Source organism: Scyliorhinus canicula, chromosome 10, assembly GCF_902713615.1.
Source record: "Scyliorhinus canicula chromosome 10, sScyCan1.1, whole genome shotgun sequence".
Classification (NCBI taxonomy): Eukaryota; Metazoa; Chordata; class Chondrichthyes; order Carcharhiniformes; family Scyliorhinidae; genus Scyliorhinus; species Scyliorhinus canicula.
The window spans coordinates 20,079,583-20,101,382 of record NC_052155.1 but is presented as its reverse complement, the minus strand read 5'-3'; the positions used below and the strand labels follow the sequence as shown (position 1 = coordinate 20,101,382).

General features: G+C 50.1%; 1 protein-coding gene across 1 annotated transcript in view; it reads right to left on the bottom strand.

The window, feature by feature from the left end:
• Positions 1 to 21,800, bottom strand: part of LOC119972907 (piezo-type mechanosensitive ion channel component 2-like) — a 1,374,210-nt gene that overhangs the window by 803,147 nt on the left and 549,263 nt on the right. Inside the window, 1 exon segment of the mRNA XM_038810453.1 lies at positions 1,053 to 1,095. Coding sequence (XP_038666381.1) covers positions 1,053 to 1,095 — 43 coding nt within the window.

Sequence of the window (21,800 nt, the reverse complement as noted above, 5' to 3'; positions counted from 1 at the left end):
TGATTTGGCAGCAAAACGAACCTCTAAGTCAGCATCAGTCCAAAAGGCTGATGTTTTTCATTACTGACCAACAATGAATTGCAATCAACTCTAAAATATAGCACATTTATTGACTACTTATTGAAATAACATCTCAATGCATATTTTTTGTTTGTGATAGTAAACAGGAAGATTTTTAAAGCTACACAGTCGAGCTCAGGACAATTTTAGAACATAGAACATAGAACACTACAGCGCAGTATGGGCCCTTCGGCCCTCGATGTTGCGCCGACCTGTGAAACCATCTGAAGCCTATCTGACCTACACTATTCCATTTTCATCCATATGTCTATCCAGTGACCACTTAAATGCCCTTAAAGTTGGCGAGTCTACTACTGTTGCAGGCAGGGCGTTCCACACCCCTACTACTCTCTGAGTAAAGAAACTGCCTCTGATATCTGTCCTATATCTATCGCCACTCAATTTAAAGCTATGTCCCCTCGTGTTGGTCATCACCATACAAGGAAAAAGACTCTCACTGTCCACCCTATCTAACCCTCTGACTCTCTTATATGTCTCTATTAAGTCACCTCTCAGCTTGGTTGAGAGGTGACTTGATCTGGGGAGCTTGATTGTGTGATTTCTCTTATCTCTAGGTAGGGGTTGCACATGTCCCAGGAGTGGGTGGGTGGGGGGTCACATCAGTGGGGAAGGGGAATTGCCTTGTAGTCTGCTCTTTCCAGCTCCGCCCCACCATCCCAACTTCATGGGCCACACATCCATTCTATTTTGCACAGAGTGCTGCACAATGTGGTGAGAAATGCCAGCTGTGCAGACAGCTGTGCGAGCTCCATGTCAATTTTGCCACCTCAGCCAGCACTCTGTGCAAAAACAGGAAAATTCTGCCCATTGAATTTACCCTGAATACCACGGAATTTAATATCCAGTGCATATTATTGTATATCAAAATAGGCTATTCCATTACTTCAAGCAAAACCTTCAAGAAAATTAGCATATATTATGCTTTGTTATAAAACTAGCCTGCATATGATAGAACAGGACGAAACACTCACCTTTCGAATCCTATCTGTCGGAAGGTCTTTTCCCAATCTGTGCCTGGTAAAAATAAAGCACAAAGCAATTAATAATGGTAGTTATTGTTTAGAAGATTTCAACAACTTCAATAGAATGAGAAAATATCTAAATAGCAATTAACAGATTTCCGGGTGATGATGCGTTCAACTAGCCTGTTAATTTTTTGCAATGATATTCTCGACCATAACCACTCTCCTGAAAAGAAAAACAACCCTTGATGACACTATCTTTGCAAACTACCATCCCAACTCTGCAATCAGGTTTCTGGTCCTAACATAGTACCGGAACAATTGTAATCAGGGGCTTTTCACAGTAACTTCATTTGAAGTCTACTCGTGACAATAAAGCGATTTTCATTTTTCATCAAAGTCACAAATGCCATTCTATGTGACTATGATAAAGATAAACCTTTTCTCCTTGTCCTTCTGGCCTGCAGCCTTTGAGATGGTTGACCATATGATCCGGCACCAAAGCTTCTACCTTATTATTCGGCTGAGCGAAGATGCTCTCACCTGGTTCCATTTTTATCTATCAAATCATATCCAGAGCATTACTTGCAATGGCTTCTCTTCCTGCTCCTACACCATTACCTCTGGTGTCCTCAAAGATCTATCCTTGGTCTCCTTATATTTCTCATCTCGATGCAAGATGGTGATGTCATCTGAAAGGATAGCATCATTTTTCACATGTATGCTGACAGCACCCAGCTCCACCTCATGACCTCAATTTCTCCACTGTTGTTAAATTATCAGACTGCTTATCCAACATTGATTGTATGTTGTAGGTCACACAAAGAGGCTTTGAGCCTTATATGGTTGAACATTAAGTGTTTAACAGTAACGAATAACTATGTACATATATAAAAGGTCTAGTAATCGGTACACTAATAAGAATATACAAGGTATAGCTCAAGTTATGAGTTTGTTTCATGCTTGCTTCTACTTCTACACACGCCTCTGTCCTGTCCACAACTCTCTCTAGTCTCAGGTCATGTGTCTCTTTACATTACACTTTGGGTGGTCCTGTTTCCCAATCCCATGTTCACCCTTGCTATGCCAGATACCTTTGCGCACGTGGAGGAGAGACAGCCTGAGTGAATGAGACAGCGAGAATGAGATTGAAATTTAGTAATTTGGAACAGTGAGGTAATTCGGTGAAGAGTGGGAGGAGGTGCTTTTTCCTATCGTTTTGTTTTCTTTTTTCTGGCTTGTAACTGTTACTCTGCAGGGAGAGATCCAGAGAGCATCCTGGGTAGGAGCGGAGAGGAGGCAAGCGGTTGGACGGACAGCATCTCGGGAAGGTAAGTAGAGAGTTTACAAACCTAGCTCGGGGACGTGGCCTTCCTTTTCAGGAGCAGAGCGGAGTCGAGTGGTTGGACAGACAGCATCTTGGGAAGGTAAGCAGGGAGTTTAAAAACTTAGCTAGGGGGAGCGGCCTTTCTTTTCAGAATGTGGAGATACCGACATTGGACTCCTTTTCAGGAGTTGAGCGGAGACGAGTGGTTGGACAGACAGCACCTTGGGTAGGGAAGCGAGTAAACGGTGAATCTGAGGTTTAGACTGGGGAGAAACTGAAGAGTGATGTCACAGGAAGGTTGTGATTAGATTGACCAAGAGAAGACCTGCTGGCAAGTAGAGTTGACTGGTACGAAGTTTTTCTTTTCATTTGTCTACTTCTTTTCTTTCTTTTTTCTTTTGTTGTTTTGGCATTGTATTTATATAAGTTAACCTAAGGTTTAAGACATTGCAGGAGATTCCAAACCCGTGCCATGCACCTCGTGTGTGATATGGGAGCTCAGGGACACGTCAACTGACCCTGGCTCCTTCACATGCAAGAGGTGTGTCCAGCTGCAGCTCTTGTTAGACCGCTTGACGGCTCTGAAGCTGCCGTGCACTCACTTTGGAGCATCCGTGATGCTGAGGACGTCGTGGATAGCATTTTTCCTGAGTTGGTCACACCGCAGGTGAAAATTATGGAGGGAGATAGAAAATGGGTGACCAAAAGGCAGAGTAGGAGTAGGAAGGCAGTGCAGGTGTCCACTGTGATCATCTCCCTGCAAAACAGATATATGCTTTGGATACTGTTGAGGGAGATGGCTCACCAGGGGAAGGCAGCAGCAGCCAGGTTCATGGCACCGTGACTGGCTCTGTTATGCAGGAGGGCAGGAAGAAGAATGGCAGGGCTATATTGATAGGAGACTCAATCGTAAGGGGAATAGACAGACGGTTCGGCGGATGCAATCAAGACTCCAGGATGGTCTGTTGCCTCCCTGGTGCAAGGGTCAAAGATGACTCGGAGCGGCTGCAGGACATTCTGGGGGGGGGGAAGGTGAACAGCCAGCTGTTGTGGGTCATATAGGCACCACCGATATAGGTAAAAAGCGGGATGGGGTCCTACAAGCTGAATTCTGGGAATTACGAGTTAAACTAAAAAGTAGGACCTCAAAGGTAGTAATCTCAGGGTTGCTACCAGTGTCACGAGCTAGTCAGAGTAGGAATGTCAGGATAGATAGGATGAATGCGTGGCTTGAGAGCTGGTGCAAAACAGAGGGATTCAAATTCCTGGGGCATTGGAACAGATTCTGGGGGAGGTGGGACCAGTACAAACCGGACGGTCTGCACCTGGGCATGACTGGAACCAATGCCCGAGGGGGAATGTTTGCTAGTGCTGTTGGGGAGGGTTTAACTAATGTCGTAGGGGGATGGGAAATGATGCAGGAAGTTGGAGGGAAGTAAAACGAGGACAGAAACAAAAGGGAGTAAGGGGGAAAGTTCAAGGCAGAGAAGCCACAATCAAAAATCAAAAAGGGCCACAGTACAGGATACAGTGACTGAGCAGAGCTCAGTAAATAGGCCCAGTAAGACTATTAGGAATAAAACGGGAAGTAAAAACAGAAATGGAAAGCAAAGCAGCAGGTTATTACATGAAGATAAGGAAAATTAGGAGAAAAGTTAAAAGGAAAGTTAAAAGGAAGCTAAAAGGAGCAGCACGGTAGCATAGTGGTTAGCACAGTTGCTTCACAGCTCCAGGGTCCCAGGTTCAATTCCTGGCTTGGGTCACTGTCTGTGTGGAGTCTGCACGTTCCCGACGTGTCTGCGTGGGTTTCCTCCGGGTACTCCGGTTTCCTCCCACAGTCCAAAGATGTGCAGGGTTGTGTGGATTGGCCATGCTAAATTGCCCTTCGGTTAGATGGGGTTACTGGGTTACAGGGACAGGGACAGGGTGGAGGTGTGGGCTTAAGTGGGGTTCTCTTTCCAAGAGCCAGTGCAGACTCGATGGGCTGAATGGCCTCCTTCTGCACTGTAAATTCTATGATGATATTCGATGATGAAAAATAACTCAGGAAAGGTTACTGATCGAGTTGTTAAGATTCAAAACGCAAGTATAAAAGCCAACATAAGGGAACTTTACCTGAATGCTCGTAGTATTTGGAATAAGGTAAATGAGTTGATGGTGCAAATCATCGTGAATGACTATGATTCAGTGGCCATCACTGAAACATGGTTAAAGGATGGTCATGGCTGAGAGTTAAATATCCAAGGGTATCAAATTATTCGGAAGGACAGAGTGGATGGTAAGGGAGGTGGTATAGCTTTGTTATTTAAGGATGATATCCGGGCCGTTGTGAGGGATGACATCGGTACTATGGAGGATAAAGCTGAATCCATTTGGGTGGAAATCAGGAATAGTAAGGCGAAAAAGTCACTAATAGGAGTAATCTATAGGCCACCAAATAGAAACATTACGGTGGGGCGGGCAATAATCAAAGAAATAACTGACACATGTATAAATGGTACAGCAGTTATCATGGGGGATTTTAATCTACATGTCGATTGGTTTAACCAGGTCGGTCAAGGCAGCTTTGAGGAGGAGTTTATAGAATGTATCCGCGATAGTTTCCTAGAACAGTATGTGATGGAACCTATGAGGGAACAAGCGATCCAAGATCTGGTCTTGTGTAATGAGACAGGATTGATTAATGACGTCATAGTTAGGGATCTTCTCGGAAGAAGTGATCACAATATGATGGAATTTAAAATACAGATGGAGGATGAGAAGGTAAAATCAAACACTAGGTTTTTGTGCTCAAACAAAGATTACAATGGGATGAGAGATGAGCTGGTGAATGTAGACTGGGAGCAAAGGCTTTATGGTGAAACAGTTGAGGAACAGTGGAGAACCTTCCAAGTGAATTTTCACAGTGCTCAGCTAAAGTTTATACCAACAAAAAGGAAGGACGGTAGAAAGAGAGAAAATCGACCGTGGATATCGAAGGGAAATAAGGGAGAGTATCAAATTTAATGAAAAAGCATACAAAGTGGCAAAGATTAGTGGGAGGATTGGGAAATCTTTAGGGGGCAACAGAAAGCTCCTAAAAAGCTATAAAGAAGAGTAAGATCGATTATAAGAGTAAACTTGCTCAGAATATAAAACAGATAATAAAAGTTTCTACAAATATATAAAACATAAAAGAGTGGCTAAGGTAAATATTGGTCCTTAAGAGGATGAGAAGGGAGATTTACTAACGGGAAAGGAGGAAATGGCTGAAGAACTGAACAGGTTTTTTGGGTCGGTCTTCACAGTGGAAGACACAAATAACATGTCAGTGACTGATGGAAATGAGTCTATGACAGGTGAGGACCTTGTGACAATTGTTATCACTAAGGAGGTAGTGATGGGCAAACTAATGGGGCTAAAGGCAGACAAATCCCCTGGCCCTGATGGAATGCATCCCAGGGTACTAAAAGAGATGGCTCGGGAAATTGCAAATGCACTCGTGATAATTTACCAAAATTCACTAGACTCTGGGGTGGTCCCGACGGATTGGAAATTAGCAAATGTGACACCACTGTTTAAAAAAGGAGGTAGGCAGAAAGCAGGTAATTATAGGCCAGTTAGCTTAACTTCGGTAGTAGGGAAGATGCTGGGATCCATCATCAAGGAAGGAATAGCGAGGCATCCGGATGGAAATTGTCCCATTGGGCAGACGCAGCACGGGTTCATAAAGGGCAGGTCATGCCGAACTAATTTAGTGGAATTTTTTGAGGACATTAACAGTGCGGGAGCCAATGGATGTGGTAAATCTGGATTTCCTGAACGCTTTTGACAAGGTGCCACACAAAAGGTTGTTGCATAAGATAAAGATGCATGGCGTTAAGGATAAACTGTAGCATGGACAGTGGATTGGTTAATTACTAGAAAGCAAAGATGGGGAATTATGGGTGTTTCTCTGGTTAGCAATCAGTAGCTAGTGGTATCCCTCAGGGATCAATGTTGGGCTCACAATTGTTCACAATTTACATGATTTGGAGTTAGTGACCAAGCGCAATGTGTCCAAGTTTGCAGATGACACTAAGATTCCCGTACCAGTCCCCCCGGACAGGCGCCGGAATGTGGCGACTCGGGGCTTTTCACAGTAACTTCATTGAAACCATTAAAACCATTCTGTTTTTCTCCCCAGTTTATCGACTACCACTTGGGTTCTCCAGGGGCTGTTGCGGCCTTGTTGATGCCTTCGCGAAGCAGCCGCTGGACCATGGACCTGATGAAGGTCCTGTTCTGGGTGCTGTACCGTCTGCTCCTGGTGGAGACAGGTTTGCAATCCACGGTTAGATTTGCAAAGAGGGAAGGAGGATCGACCTTTAGGGTCGCGAGACTGCACACAGTGAAGGGTGGTATGGGGCCCATCGAATTTTAGGGTTAGGCTCTGGAGGTTGCACTGGAAGTCCAGGCTTAGTAGTAGGGCAGCGCAGAAGTTAGGGAGGACGTAGAGGCGGAAGCCGCTGAATTGTACACACTGGACCGTGAGTGTGACTGTACAGTACCACCGGATTGCGACGAAATGGTATCCGGAGGCCAGGTAGATTCTTTGGTTGGCGGGGTGTACCGCGAGGGAGCAGCGCCTTACCGTGTCCGGGTGGATGAAGCTTTCGGTGCTCCCGGAATCCAGCAGGCAAGAGGTCACGTGGCCTTTGATTTTCACGCTGGTCGAAGCGGTGGACAGGTTGTGCGGACGAGACTGGGTGATTGTCACTGAGGCGAGTCATGGTCGGCATCGGTGACATCGGATGATGGGGAGCCTGGGGGGCCCAGGTCCTGAAATGCTGTTGGTGTCCATGTGCCATGGAGAAGACAAGATGGCGGCGTCGGAAGATCTTGAGGGGGACAAAATGGCGGCGATCATGGGCCGCACGTTGCGGGGTTGGACAAGATGGCGGCGCCCGTGGGCCGCACATGGTCTGAGGGGGAGAATATGGTGGCGCCCACTGGCCGTGTGTGGTCTGGGGAAGTGAAGATGCGTCGCCCACTGGCCCGGCGTGGTCCGGGGAGGTGAAAATGGCGGCACCCATTGTGCGTAGACTAGGGGGTTGGGGGCGATAGCGGCGACTGCAACAGGCCTGGCACACCGCGTCGAAGTGCCCCTTTTTATACCGCAAGCTTTACAAAAGGGCAGGGCGGGCCGGGCAGCATTGGCGAGGGTGTTCTCCTGGCCGCAAAAATAGCATTGGGGGCCCCCGGGGTCCGATGGCTGGCGCACTGCACAGACGTATTGGTTGGGTAAGGCCCCCGCTGGAGTGGCCGTCTGTGGGGTCCACAATGCGTAGGAGGGGTGGGCCGCGCGGCTGGGGGTGTAGGCCTGAATGTTGCGCGAGGCACCCGTCACGGAGAGCGCTAGCTTCTTTGTCTCAGCTAGATCGAGCGTGGCCCCCTCTAACAGTCTTTGGCGTATTAGGTCCGTAATCCCCGTAACGAACGCGTCCCTCATAAGGAGGTTTGAATGTTCAGTGGCCATAATGGCATGACAGTCACAATCCTGGACGAGTGGGATTTGGGCCCGCCAGAAGTCTTCGATGGACTCACCAGGGAGTTGAGAGCGAGTGGCCAGTACGTACCTGGCGATGAGCGTGTTCGTCTTCTGCGCGTAGTTTTATTTGAGAAGTGTCATGGCTTCGGCGTAGTTCGGCACGTCCTGGATCAGCGGGAAAACGTTGGAACTCAACCTTGAGTACAGGATCTGTATCTTCAGAGCCTCCGAGATAGCGCTGGGCGCTGAGTTGATATACGCCTTGAAACAAACTAGCCAGTGATTAAAGTCCTTTTTTGGCGTCGCTTGATTGTGGATCCAGCTGCAGGCGATCTGGCTTGATACTGAGGTCCATTTTTAGAAAATCTTAGAGCAATAAATTGATGCACGATCAATTGAACAAAGACTTGAGTTGGATACAACTGAGGCTTTATTGCTCTAAGATGTGTGGCCTCCCACAGCAGCTGGCAAAATGGCTGCTGCATGGGGGGGACACATATTTATACTCCGCCTACTGGGTGGAGCCAGCAGGCAGGGACTACCGGCGAACCTGTAGTACAGATCCTACCATACATCACCTAATAAAGGTGTAACAGTGGTTTACCACACTGTATAAGGAGGACACTCCTGGAGTATTTTGTTCAGTTTTGGTCTCCTTACCTGAGAAAGGACGTACTGGCACCGGAGGGTGTGCAGAGGAGATTCACTAGGTTAATCCCAGATTTGAGGAGGTTGGATTACAAGGAGAGGTTGAGTAGACTGGGACTGTACTCGGAATTTAGAAGGATGTGGGGGGGGGGGGGGGGGGGGTGGGTAGGGGGGGGGGGGGGGGGGGGGGGGGGGGGGGAGGGGGGGGGGGGGGGGGAGGGGAGGGGAGGGGGTGGATTTATAGAAACATATAAAAATTCTGAAGGGAATAGATTGGATAGATGCGGGGAGGTTGTTTCCACGGGTGGATGAAAGCAGAACTAGGGGGCATAGCCTCAAAATAAGGGGAAGTAGATTTAGGACCGAGTTTCGGAGGAACCTCTTTCGCCAAAGGGTTGTGAATCTATGGAATTCCCTGGCCAGTGAAGCAGTTGAGGCGCCTTCATTAAATGTTTTCAAGATAAAGACAGATAGTTTTTTGAAGCCTATGAAGGGTTATGGTGTTCGGGCAGGAAAGTGGAGTTGAGTCCATAAAAGATCAGCCATGATCTCATTGAATGGTGGAGCGGGCTCGAAGGGCCAGGCGGCCTACTCCTGCTCCTCCTCCTAGTTCTTATGTTCTTATGTTCTTATACCCTGTACTACAGATAAAAGCAAATTACTGTGGATGCTGGAATCTTAAACATAGACAGGAAATGCTGGATAATCTCAATTGGTCTGACAGGATCTGTGGATGAGAACGGAGATAAAATTTTGAGTCTGGATGACTCTTTGCCAAAGCCATCGAGAATGAGCCATCCAGACATGACGCGTTGGCTCTGTTCTCTATCGATGCTGCTGTCAGACCTGCCGGGATTGTCCAGCATTTTCTGTTTTGACCCATATACTACACTCACCCCACGTCTTCACCAAATATATGTATTTACAATTGTGCTACCCCTCCCTCACATCCCTCAAGTTTCTGACTTCATAACTTCAGGTGTTCTGGAGGATTGATAATTCTTCCATATCTCATTCTGGTCACGTTCAGAGTGGTAGGCTCTGTTGATTAGGGAAGTCTCTGTTGATTTGGAGTTTGAGTTTTAGCCTACGTTTCTGACACTTGGTTGTCCTCTCCTGGTACATCTTGCAGCCTGGTGTGTTTTCTGGATGTCACACAGCTGTGCCATGGTGTTTACAGGTTCTGTGACAGCAACCGTTGGAGCCAGGGGTTGAGGCTCATTCTTTTGTTGCTGGTCATTTTGCTGTTTGACTTCCACTCAAGGTACAGAGGTAATTATCTCAAGGTTTTGTCAGTGCGACTAAAGAATTTCTGAAAATAAATTGGACTAACTGACTTTGTGAAGAATGAAGACGATTCAGAGCTGACATCTCAGTCGAGAGTCTCTTTACTGGTGGGCTTCTTGGGAACTTGCAATTCCATGTAATTGACATTCGAGGTTGTCTTGACATCTTCTGCCATTTTACAGAGGTTAATGGTAACACAGACAAAGAGGTTTGGATTCGGATGATATACTTTGCTTCTGGCTTTATCTTACTGGTTCTAGTTTCATGCCTATGACCAGAACTCGGATTCCTCCTGGCTCGTAGAGTGGTGGTCTGTCGTTCGTAGTCAGAGGTTTCTCAGCCACAGATCCTTGTCTGAGAGGACTGTAGCACTGGCTCACATGTCCAATTTGAAGTTGCGAGGTGACTGTTTACTGAGATGTCCACATTGCAAAAAGAGAATCCAGGATCCTTGACCTCACCCAATAAACACGTTTGGGTCTCTCATGGATTGTCTTGGGATTTTCCACCATCTGGTATTTTAGCTTTGTCTAGCTTTCCAAAGTGTCCCAACTGGTTGCAGTTAAAACACTGCACTGAGATTGCTGGACATTGCTCTCCGCCAGTGAGGCCATTTGGCTTCACTGCTGACATGGCCGCTCACCCTCTTGTGGTCTGTTTGTGTATTGCATTCCTAGGATGGGAGTTTCTCTGCCTCTGTTGTTTCACCAGCTGGACTATTGTGAAAGCTCTGTGCCAGGGTTTACTTTCACCATATAAAATTACTGTATTTGTTGCCTTGCTATATCATCACCAATGTTATTATTGAATGATGTAGTGTGTTCACTTGTTCAGTTACTGTATTTTTATCCAATCCTGAAGCCATCATGTATCTCAAAATCATTTTACCAAAATCCTTAATTTTGTGCTTGGTCTGACCCTTTAATCAGTCCAAATTGACTTGTTAATGTTGGTTTGTTGTCTATGATTGCTTTGATGTTCTCAAATGTGGTGTAGGTTTAAAAGATGGGGCTGCAGTAACCATTTTTTAAACTTGTCGTGTATTGGTGGGCATCCATGGCGATGGTGACCTGACCTCTTTGGGGTTTCGTTTTTTTCATCTATTTGTTAAAACAACAATTTGGGGCCTTCACTGTGTTATCAGAGGATTATCAGGTGTTTAGCAATCAATTCCAGGCTTTGGGTTCTTTTTTTCTCGTTTTACAATGATCTCCGCCTCAGGTGGTATGGCACCGACTCTGACCCCAGCTGGCCGCGCTGCTTTCAGAAACTATCTGCTTTGACTTTTTTATTGCATTGAAGATTTTTAAGTTGGTCTTGGCTTAGGGCTGAAATTTTTGCTCACTCCTTCTCGGCCTTTTGACTCCATGGACTTTCACAATGGACCACCATAAGATCTTATGGAGTCTGCAGCTTTCGGCTTCCAATTCTGCAACTTAACTTTTTTCAGGTGATCTCCCTCTGTGTCTCCACTTCAGGTGCTTTCAGTCAGGTCAGAATGCTGCTCTTTTAATTGTCTGGCTTTTGAATTTCTGCTCCAGCTTGAGATTTTTCCATTAGCTGCCTTGTATGTTTAATGTCTGTTCAATATGTTTTATGAAGAGATTGTGAGTCTAGAATGGTTGAACATTAAGGGTGCGATTCTCCGGACTCACGACGGGTCGGAGAATAGCGGGCGTCGGAAATTTTTACGGCGACGCTGTTCCGACGCCCTCCCGCTATTCTCCGAACCCCGCAAAATGTCGGAGTCGCCATTCCCGACAAACGCCTCCTTCCCGCCCCTGACACGACCAGAATCGCCTCCCCCCCCCCCCCCCGCTATTCACCGGCCCGAATGGGCCGAAGTCCCGACGTCATGGCGCCCTGTTTGCACGTCGTGAAACACACCTGCTTTTTAAATTCGTCAACCAGTCGGCCTGGCTGACGACAGCTTGGAGGAGGTCAGGGCACCACTCTGCGTACCGCTCAGCACACCGCTCAGCGCACCGCTCGAGTCTGGCCACAACGGGGAAGGCATCCCTGAGAACGGGAGGGGGTCCAGAGCGGGGGGAGTGGGGGAGATGGGGGAGGCAGTGGGGGGCGACGGGGGAGGCAGTTGGGGAGACGGGGGAGGCAGTGGGGGAGATGGGGGAGGCAGTGGGGGGCGACAGGGGAGGCAGTGGGGGGCGACGGGGGAGGCAGTGGGGGGCGACGGGGGAGGCAGTGGGGGGCGACGGGGGAGGCAGTGGGGGGCGACGGGGGAGGCAGTGGGGGGCGACGGAGGGGGGGGGGTTAGGTAGAGAGTGAGCCGTCCAACCCCGTAACAAAATGTCTGCCAGCATGCCATGGTGTGCCGGTCACGAGGACACGGCCGCTGGTTCCCCTGTGGTTTCCGGACACAGGCCACTGACGCACCCGTGAGGAGGCCATAGTTTACTGGCCGTTGGATGCAGAAAGTGACCAGGGGTTAGGCTGACCGCGTGTCAGCAGCGCGACCAGGCCACCGGGACACACTGGTATCCCATGGCTGGCGGCTGCCGAGGTATCGACTAACCTCCGTCTAACATGTCCCGTTTCTCTGCCTCCCACCACCCTTCTGTAGGTTAGCACGATGTATGGGAACAGAACGGCAATGTTCTGCGCAGTGGTTGGGGCCGCTCTACTGGATTTGGAGATGCAGCAGCATCCACAGCCACAACCCGCAGTGGATGCAGGGCCAGCTGCAGCAGCAGAGGGAAGGGCCGAGGAGTTGCCAGTCGTCGAGCAGCATGGGGGGAGGAGGAAGAGGAAGAGGAGAGAGTGAGGGTGCAGCCACGGCGCCAGAGGCGACGAACAAAGCCGAGGGTGTACCGTGTCCGGGTCTCTTTCCTAATAATGCCGGACATCACCTGCAGGAGAAGACTCCGGCTGAGTAGGCAGACGGTGATACATATCTGCCAACTCCTGTCGCACCTCGCCCCACGTGGAACGGGGGGAGGACACGCGATCCCGGTTGCCATCAAGGTGACGGTCGCTCTGAACTTCTATTGCTACCGGCTCCTTCCAGTCTCCGAGCGGGGACGTCTCCGGGATCTCCCAGTCATCGGTGCACAGGTGCATCCGGGATGTGACCGACGCCCTCTATGCCATCGCCGACCGCTACATCACCTTTCCCGAGGACCAAGCAAGTCAAGACTCACGAGCCCGGGATTTGCCAGTGTGGCCGGGATTACCGAGGGTTCAGGGGTCAATCGACTGTGTTCACGTCCCCATGCGCCCGCTGCTGTGGACAAGGAAGTGTTCACAAACAGAAGGGGGACATACTCCATAATGTCCAGGTGGTATGCGACCCCCACATGAGGTTCATGAACGTCTGTGCAAGGTTCCCAGGGAGTGTGCATGACTCCTACATACTAGCGCAGTCGTTCATCCCTGCGATGTTTGAGGGACGTCCCCCCCGGCTGAGGGGCTGGGTTGCTAGGCGACAGGGGTTATCCGCTGAGGTCTTGGCTGATGACGCCTATACGGAGGCCTCAGACCAATGCGGAAATACGATACAACGAGGCCCATGCAGCAACCAGGGGTGTGGTGGAGCGCTGCCTTGGCCTCCTGAAGATGAGATTCAGGTGCCTGGACCACTCCGGAGGGGCCCTGCAGTACCAGGCCGACAGGGTCACTCGCATTGTAGTGGTCTGCTGTGCGCTGCACAACATTGCGATGCAGAGGGGAGATGACCTGCTGCAGGAGGCGGAGGGAGAAGCTAGTGGCAGTGGTGCCAGCACAGAGGAGGAGGAGGAGGAGGAGGAGGAGGAGGCGAGGGAGGAGGAGGAGGAGGAGGAGGCGAGGGAGGAGGAGGAGGAGGAGGAGGATGCTGGCGGAGTGGCAGGCGTAGAACGCAGACACGACCCAGGTGCTGGTGATGTCCAGGAGGCGGCACGGCGGACCCGGCAAGGACGGCGGGCACGCAACGCCCTGGTGGCAGCACGGTTCACGCATCGCATGTGACGTCCCCGATGAACACCAAACCACCACCTGCATCGCTAGTCATGCAGAGGGTCAACACACAACTGCCACCACCACAACCCCCCCCCCCCCCCCCCCCACCCCTCAGTGTACACTGCTCCACTTCGACATGACGCTTATCACTGGGTACAGACGGAATGGCACAACATTGAGGCTGTGTCAGCGGGTGTGATCAGTGCCATGTGGAATGATGACAGCCCGCTCTGCGAAGAGCTGTGAGCTCAGAATCGTTAGAGAGAGTCTGACCCATGGCAATAGCTGAACCATCCACCTTGGTGGCCGCTGAGTTCGTCACTGACACTCCATCATGTGCCCGCGTGGGCTAGCTGTGGGAGGGGGTAGGGGCAGGGACTGCACACCCGGCACCGAGGTTTCACCACCCGTCACCCCCAGCGACACTCGGTCACCATCACAATTCCTGTGGCTGTGGAACAATCACACGGTATTACAAGTAAGGTGGAACAGTGCGTTTAATATTAACAATTATTTACAGGTGCCCTAGCCCCTACAACTAAACTGTGCCCTTCACCCGTGCCAACTTACTCAGTGTCTATCTTAGTTGCCTTACGGGCCCTACCACTACGTCTAAGTGACTCCCCAGATGATACAGCAGGAGTGGAGGAGGATTGCTGCGAATCGCCTCCCTCGACTCGTTTCTCCTTGGCTAAGCGTTTCCTGGGGCGACCAGGCCTTGATGGGCCAGGCTGCTCTGCGGGCGTCTCGGGTGACATTGTGCCACCCTGCTCTGCCTGCTGCCCACCCGATGCACCAGGGATGGGACGGGGGCAGGCCGAGAATTCCGGGACGTCCCGTGATGGAGTTAATGGGACGGGCCCCGAAACCTCCTCCTCCCTCGGGGAGCCCGGTGGCCCCTGGGCCTCACTTTGGGACAGAGGTGCAAGCGGGGAGGTGCCCCGTCGCACCACCGACACCTGGCGCTGCCAGTCCTGGAGGCCTGCAACGGTATCCACCAGGATCCGAAGGTTTGCAGAGACGGAGTCCAGGGAGTTAAACATTCCCACCAGGGACTGTGTGACCTCAACCTGTGTGTGCACGACGCCATCCAGCACATGTGTCAGGCGGTTGATGGTCTCCGCGACCGACTGCTCGGACTGTGCTATCGACTGCTGGGACTGTGCTATCGACTGCTGGGACTGTGCCATGGCGCGCTGCGACTGGGCCATGACCTGCTGAGACTCGGCCATGGCCCGCAGGACGCCGGCAATGTCGTTTTGGCTCTGGCACATTGCTGCCTGTGAGAGGGCAACCTTGTCCAGGGCCGAGGATGACGCGTGCACATTAACCCCAACGTCTTGCATAACCTGACCCATTGCCTCCACCGCGGATGCCACCCGTGCGGTGTCGGACTGGGTCTCTGCCATGAGCGGCACCACTCCCTGCTCTTGGACGCGGTTCGACTCCTCTAACAGCGTCTGCAGAGCCAGGAAGGCAGCCCTCCTCCTGCCATTGTTTCCCTGGGTTTCCTGAGGCATCGGCTGTGCGGGTGGGTTGATAAACTCCAGGAACTCAGAAAACGTCTGGGAGCCAGCTGCATCCTGGGCCTGGTCTGGCCTCCGCGAGTCCGGGCCCTCTGTTGCTCCGACCTCCACCTGCTGTACCTGCTCAGCTGTGATGTGCCAACCAGACTGTGCCCCAGGAGACTCATCACTAAATAGGCCCGCCGGGGTGTGTGTCTCTGGGATGATGGATGTGGTGGGAGAAAGCAGTGCCGCAAGCCCGACGCTCTCAATGTTTAGGGCCTCCTCCAGGGTGTGGGGCTGCTCAGCGACAGGAGGGTTGTCCCTGGCCATTTCTGGTGGTAGTGGACTTCGAACCCTCTGTGCGTCCTGGTCCGCAGATTGGGTTGGGGCGGATGGGGCTGCCCGCTGATCGGGCACCCTCTGTTGTGAGGCCCCGGGTGACGTGGCGGCAGATTCCTGTGTCCGTCTGGAGGCAGACGGCCCTGGTCGTTCGGCATCACGTCCTAGGGAAGAGAATGAGACGTGTTATTTCGATTTGCTCGGCAGGCCGCTGGACGGTCCCAGTGGGCAGGGTTTGTGAAGGGACAGAGGATGGGGGAGGTGTCCCAGTGGGCAGGGTGTGTGAAGGGACAGAGGATGGGGGAGGTGTCCCAGTGGGCAGGGTGTGTGAAGGACAGAGGATGGGGGAGGTGTCCCAGTGGGCAGGGTTTGTGAAGGGACAGAGGATGGGGGAGGTGTCCAGTGGGCAGGGTTTGTGAAGGGACAGAGGATGGGGGAGGTGTCCCAGTGGGCAGAGTGTGTGAAGGGACAGAGGATGGGGGAGGGGTGAGTGTTTGTCAGGGAGGGTTGTCTCACTTGCTGCAGTTCCGCCAACCTCGCATAGCGCGATATCGCGGCTGGCAGACCCCCCAACAGGTCCAGGGCCCTCTGTTCAAAGGTGCTGAGGGGGTGCAGGTTGGGCGAACCCCCTCCAGTCTTGTGCCGCTAACGGTGGTTGTGAGCGGCCTTGGCCTGTTGGGGGAGGGAACATAGGTAGATCATTACAAAACGGTAGGTATCAGCAGTCCGTTCAGATACTGGCACAGTTTGGGGGGGGGGGCAAGTTGTCATAAGACGATTGCATCTCTCCTCGGGGCCAGAGCGCTGGGTCTGCGACAACTTTGTGAACCATCCTCAAATAACTCTGCCCCAATCCCTCTCCCCCCCCCCCTCCCGTGCCGGGGGGGGGGGGGGGGGGGGGGGGGGGGTGCTTAAGTTAAGGGGGAGGGATGGTTGTGACTAGGGGGCACCTTCATGGCACTTACCCTGGCAGACCTGGTGAGGTCGTGTAGCTTCTTCCTACATTGCTCAGCTGAGCGAGGGGTCTGCCCCACAGCACTGACGGCAGCAGCCACGTCACGCCAGGCCTGGCGTACCGCGCTGGCAGGTTGGCGATGCCCTCTCCGCGGGTGGATGATGCCCCTGCTCTGCTCCACGGCATCGAGCAGCGCCTCGACGTCAGCATCAACAAAGCGAGGAGCAGCTCTCCTCGGCTCCAACATCCTGCCCGACAGATTCTGTGGTCGCCCGCGCCTTTTTACGGCGTCCGGCGGCGTCACGTGGGCGTGATCGTGTCGTCGTCGCGTTCCGTCGTCATCACGCACGTAATTGACGCGGCCGCGCTACTAGCCCATTTCCAGGAAGTGAATCCGTCGGGAAATGAAGCCCTCGCGACCATCGTAAAACGCTCCCGATTTTTACGACGGTTTTACGACTTTCCGCGGGTGCGGAGAATTTCGCCCTAAGTGTTTAATGGTAACATATACAAAGTGTTGCCCAAGCTATGAGCTAACTCCATGCTTGCATTTACATAGATCACAACTCTCACTGGTCTGCCTCTTTACACCACACTGTGGGCAGTAGTGTTTTCAATCCCACATTAACCCTTGCTATGCCAAAGACCCTACACTAAAACATTCAATTCTGGAGGAGCAGAACTTTTCTTAAATTAAATGGGGAGACTGAAGTGTTATGGGCCAGCGTTTAGAGAACTCCAAAGTGTATCATGGAGTTCACCTGACCCACAACTTTTAATAGATTGTGGTATGGGGAGCACATGACCCACTCGACAGGTGTTGTACAACAGAAATGGAAAAGTATTTTTTAAAGCAAAACAATGTTTATTCTATGAACTCAAGTTAACCTTTTTAAAACATACAGTGAACATCTGAGCAACCATTTATTCAAATAAAACCACCAAGAATACAACACTAAATAATTCTTACTTTCCTTTTAACATCCATAAGACTTAAAACACCTTTTACCAGAAGCACATCAGGTTAAAGTCACTACTGTTATTAGTTTTAAATCACCAGGATCAATTCACAGTCTTTAGATTAGAGAGAGGGATTCATACACCTTCTGGCTGTGACTGCATCCAATTCTGAAAACGAAACTAAAACACACCCTGCAGCAAACAGCCCAAAACAAAAGTAAAAAGGTGACAGTCAAGCTCCACCCCCTCTCTGACATCACTGCAGTAATAAACACCTATTTCTTAAAGGTACTCTCACTATATATATTTATATACACACCCATTTATAAACACCCATTTCTTAAAGGTACTCTCACATGACAGAAGCCATTGTTTTTAGACCCCACCTCAATCTCTGATCAATTGTTACTGAATCCAACCCTCTCCCTGGCAACAGTCAAAGATTAAACAATCTATTTGTAACTTTGGTGTCAAATTGATCATGAGATGAGCTTCCAACATCATATTTGTGCCATTACAAAGACCACCTTCTTCCACCTCCATAACATCATCCAACTTTGGCACTATTTAAGCTGTGTAGATGAGGATAGTGCAGTTGATGTGGTTTATATCAATTTCAGCAAAGCCTTTGACAAGGTCCCTCATGGGAAATGTATAAAGAAGGCAAATGCACATGGGATACAGGGTGATTTGATGAGGTGGATTCAAAATTGGCTTAGTTGTAGGAGACAGAGGGTGATGACAGACGGCAGTTTTAGTGACTTGAAGCCAGTGACCCAAAGTTGTGGAATTCTCTCCCTACACCTCTCCGCCACCTCTCTATCTCACTTTTCTCTTTTAAGACATATCTTAAAACTATAGATTTTATCAGACTTTTGATCATCTGATTTCTCATCTCCTTATATAAATAAAAATGGAAAATGCTGGATAAACTCGGCAGATCTGGCAGCATCTGTGGAGGGAGAAACAGAGTTCGTGTTTCATGTCCGTATGATTCTTCTTCAGAGCTGAAGAGGGGTAGAAATGTGATAGATTAAATAGTTGAAGGGGAGGTTGGACGATGTGGAGCAGAGTAGAAGGTAAGGGAGTTAAGGACAGAGTGATAAAGATGCCATGACACAAGACAAAAGGAGTTTTAATAGTTGTATTAAGAACTAAAAGAGATACTGATAGTAGCAGAATATGTTTATAGGAGAACAAAGGATAGCGCTTTGTGAAATTAAACTAAAGAACAAGTGACAGATGGTCATGTGGTGAAGATGGGTGGGTGGGTTAGCGTTGGGACTAACAAAGAAAACAAAAAAGGGGTCAAGATGGAGGGGAAAATTCTCAGTCTAAAGTTGTTGAACTCAATGCTGACTCCAGAAGACTGTAACTGTGCCTAATTGGAAAATGGTGTTTTTCTTCCAGTTTGCATTGGTCTTCACTGGAGCATTGCAGCAGGACAAGGACAAACATGCGGGTATGCGAGCAACATGGTGAATTGGGATTGGCGAGCAATAGAAAGGTTAGGTTAGGGTTGTTTGTGATCTGAGTGAAGATGTTCCGCAAAGCGCTCAGCCAGTATGTTTTTAGTCTCCTCAATGCAAAGGAGACCACATTGGAAGCAGCAAATACAGTAGACCAAATTGAAGAAATGAAATGAAAAATGAAAATCGCTTATTGTCACAAGTAGGCTTCAATAAAGTTACTGTGAAAAGCCCCTCGTCGCCACATTCCGGCGCCTGTCCGGGGAGGCTGGTACGGGAATCAAACCGTGCTGCTGGCCTGCTTGGTCTGCTTTAAAAGCCAGCGATTTAGCCCAGTGAGCTAAACCAGCCCCTGGAAGAAGTTGCAATTGAAATGGTGCTTCACCTAAAAAGAGTATTTGGGGTCTCGGACAGTGAGAAGGGATAAGGTAAAGGGGCAAAGTGTTGCACCTTCTGTGATTGCATGGGAAAGTGATGTGGGGTAGGGATGAGGAACAAGGGTTAACTAAGGAGTGGACCGGGATGTCACGGATGGAGTGGTATTCAGAATGCTGAGAGGGGATGTGTTGGGAAGATGTGTTTCGTGGTGGTATCATACTGAAATTGGAGCAAATGACAGAGAATGATCCTTTGAACGTGGACTCTGGTGGAGTGAAAAGTGAAAATAAGGGGGACCCTATAACGTTTCTGGGAGGGAGGGGAAGAGGTATGGACAAAGGTACAGGAGTTGGGAGATGTCCCTGGAAAGCCAAAGCAGCATCTACTCACATCAAAGTCAAGGAGGACGTTAAGCTCGCCAGGTGCACAACACTTATGTATAATTGTAAATATGAACGTTCTAATTTCTGACCAGTGGAGAACTTAATTTGGAAGGGGAAATTTATTCTGGTGAGGTGGTCATTTGATGGGCATGCATGGCTTGCAAATGCATACAAAAGGACTTCCCAGCATTGTTCGTCAGGAAGATCAACCAGCCATTAAAATCACAAGAACTTAATTGCTAAAGTTCATCCTGCCATGAGTCACAGCTATACTTTTTTCAGCCATGTTCATGTCAGACGGGCCGATGTACCTTCCATAAAATTGGACTGCTGTGCACAATTCAGTGATTCCACTGAAGTTGGGAATTCCGATTGTACGGAAAATCCAAAGACGGGATCGGCACCAGCTAGGAGAGTCACCCTCAGTCTCCAGTCCAGCCAAAACGGCTACTTACCCTACGATGGCGGGAACATGCAAACAGCTCATTTGTATTCATTTGAATGCGATTAATGGACTGGTAGACAGAATCTCCATCTCACCCCATTGTGCTCCACCCCTCCAATACGGGAGTCACGCAGGCGTAATTTTGTGCAGGTATTTACAAATGAGGTCCTGGGTGCCTTGGCTTTTGAGAAGGAGAAAAGAGGTCGGAACCATTTTCATTGTCTGTGGAATTGCTGAGTGGTGTATGCATGGAGCTCTGGGATTAGTGGGGAGCGACTGGGATTAGTGGGCAAGGATTTGGACTGGGGGGGGGGGGGGGGGGGGCTCCTCAGGATCAGGAAGCTGCGGCTGAACCTCCCGTCGCTGCTGTAAAAGACTAGCAATGCCCCTTAAGCATTACTTACAGGCTCCTGACTGATAAATCGATAAATATGAAAGTATTTTCCAGTTTTCTGTATACAATGACTAACTTCTAAGATATCGGGAAGGATTCCGTGCTTCCTGCCGCTAAACTGGAGAATCCCGATGGGGTGGAGAATGCTGCATTGACCCAGAAATGGGATAGGCACCGGGAAACAGACCCACCCCCAGTCTCCGGTTCCGCCCCACCAGCCACAGCAGGATTGCCGCCCTGTGCTGACGTGAACATGCAAACAGCTCCTACGCATTCATTTGAATGGGATTAATGGGCTGGAACCCAAATCTCCATCCTCCTCTGTTATACTCCACCCCTTGCAGGCGGGAGTCACGTGGGCGTGGCTTGCTGCATGTATTTACTAATCTGCACCCGGCCATGAGTTGCTGGGGGGTGTATGCATGGAGCTCTGGGATTAGTGGGGAGCGACTGGGATTAGTGGGCAAGGATTTGGACTCGGGGGGGCCCTCCTCAGGATCAGGAAGCTGCGGCTGAACCTCCCGTCGCTGCTGTAAAAGACTAGCAATGCCCCTTAAGCATTACTTACAGGCTCCTGACTGTTGAAACTGTTGCCAGTATCCTTGAACTGCTCTGAGGTCCCCTGATCATGTAGCGATCCATCTGTCCCGCCCTTCTGGAAACCCAGCAGTATAATCAAGGGGATGGGCGTAGCCATGCTCAATCGCTGGATCACCAGGTGTTGAGACTCCTCTTGGCACTCTTTAGATGCACAGCTCCACAGCATAGAAAGCAGGGGGTTAACAGAGCTAACACCATAAAAGGACACATACACTGATGGTCACTGGAACCCTCTCTGGCAGACAGCCTCTCTCAGAATAACAGCCTCACATATGAGACTATCAGCCAAACCACTCTTAAGGATCAGGTGATTTCTCCAGGCCCTGCAGGTCAACTGTGTCCCATTGGTATCACATGGTAAATGAGTGTGTGATCCTGGACCAGCCCAGGAAACCTGAACAGCTCCCTGTCTCAACATCTGTGGTAAACCCAGGCTCCACATCACACTGTAATCTCCATCTGTAGGATGAGCCTGCACACCAATCTCTTAGCATAGAGCTGCATGCCTGCACAATATGAAAGTCTCCACCACACAACCTGCTGCCACTGTTCTGGCAGGAAGGCACATCAATAATTTAATGAGGACACCCACAGTAGACCT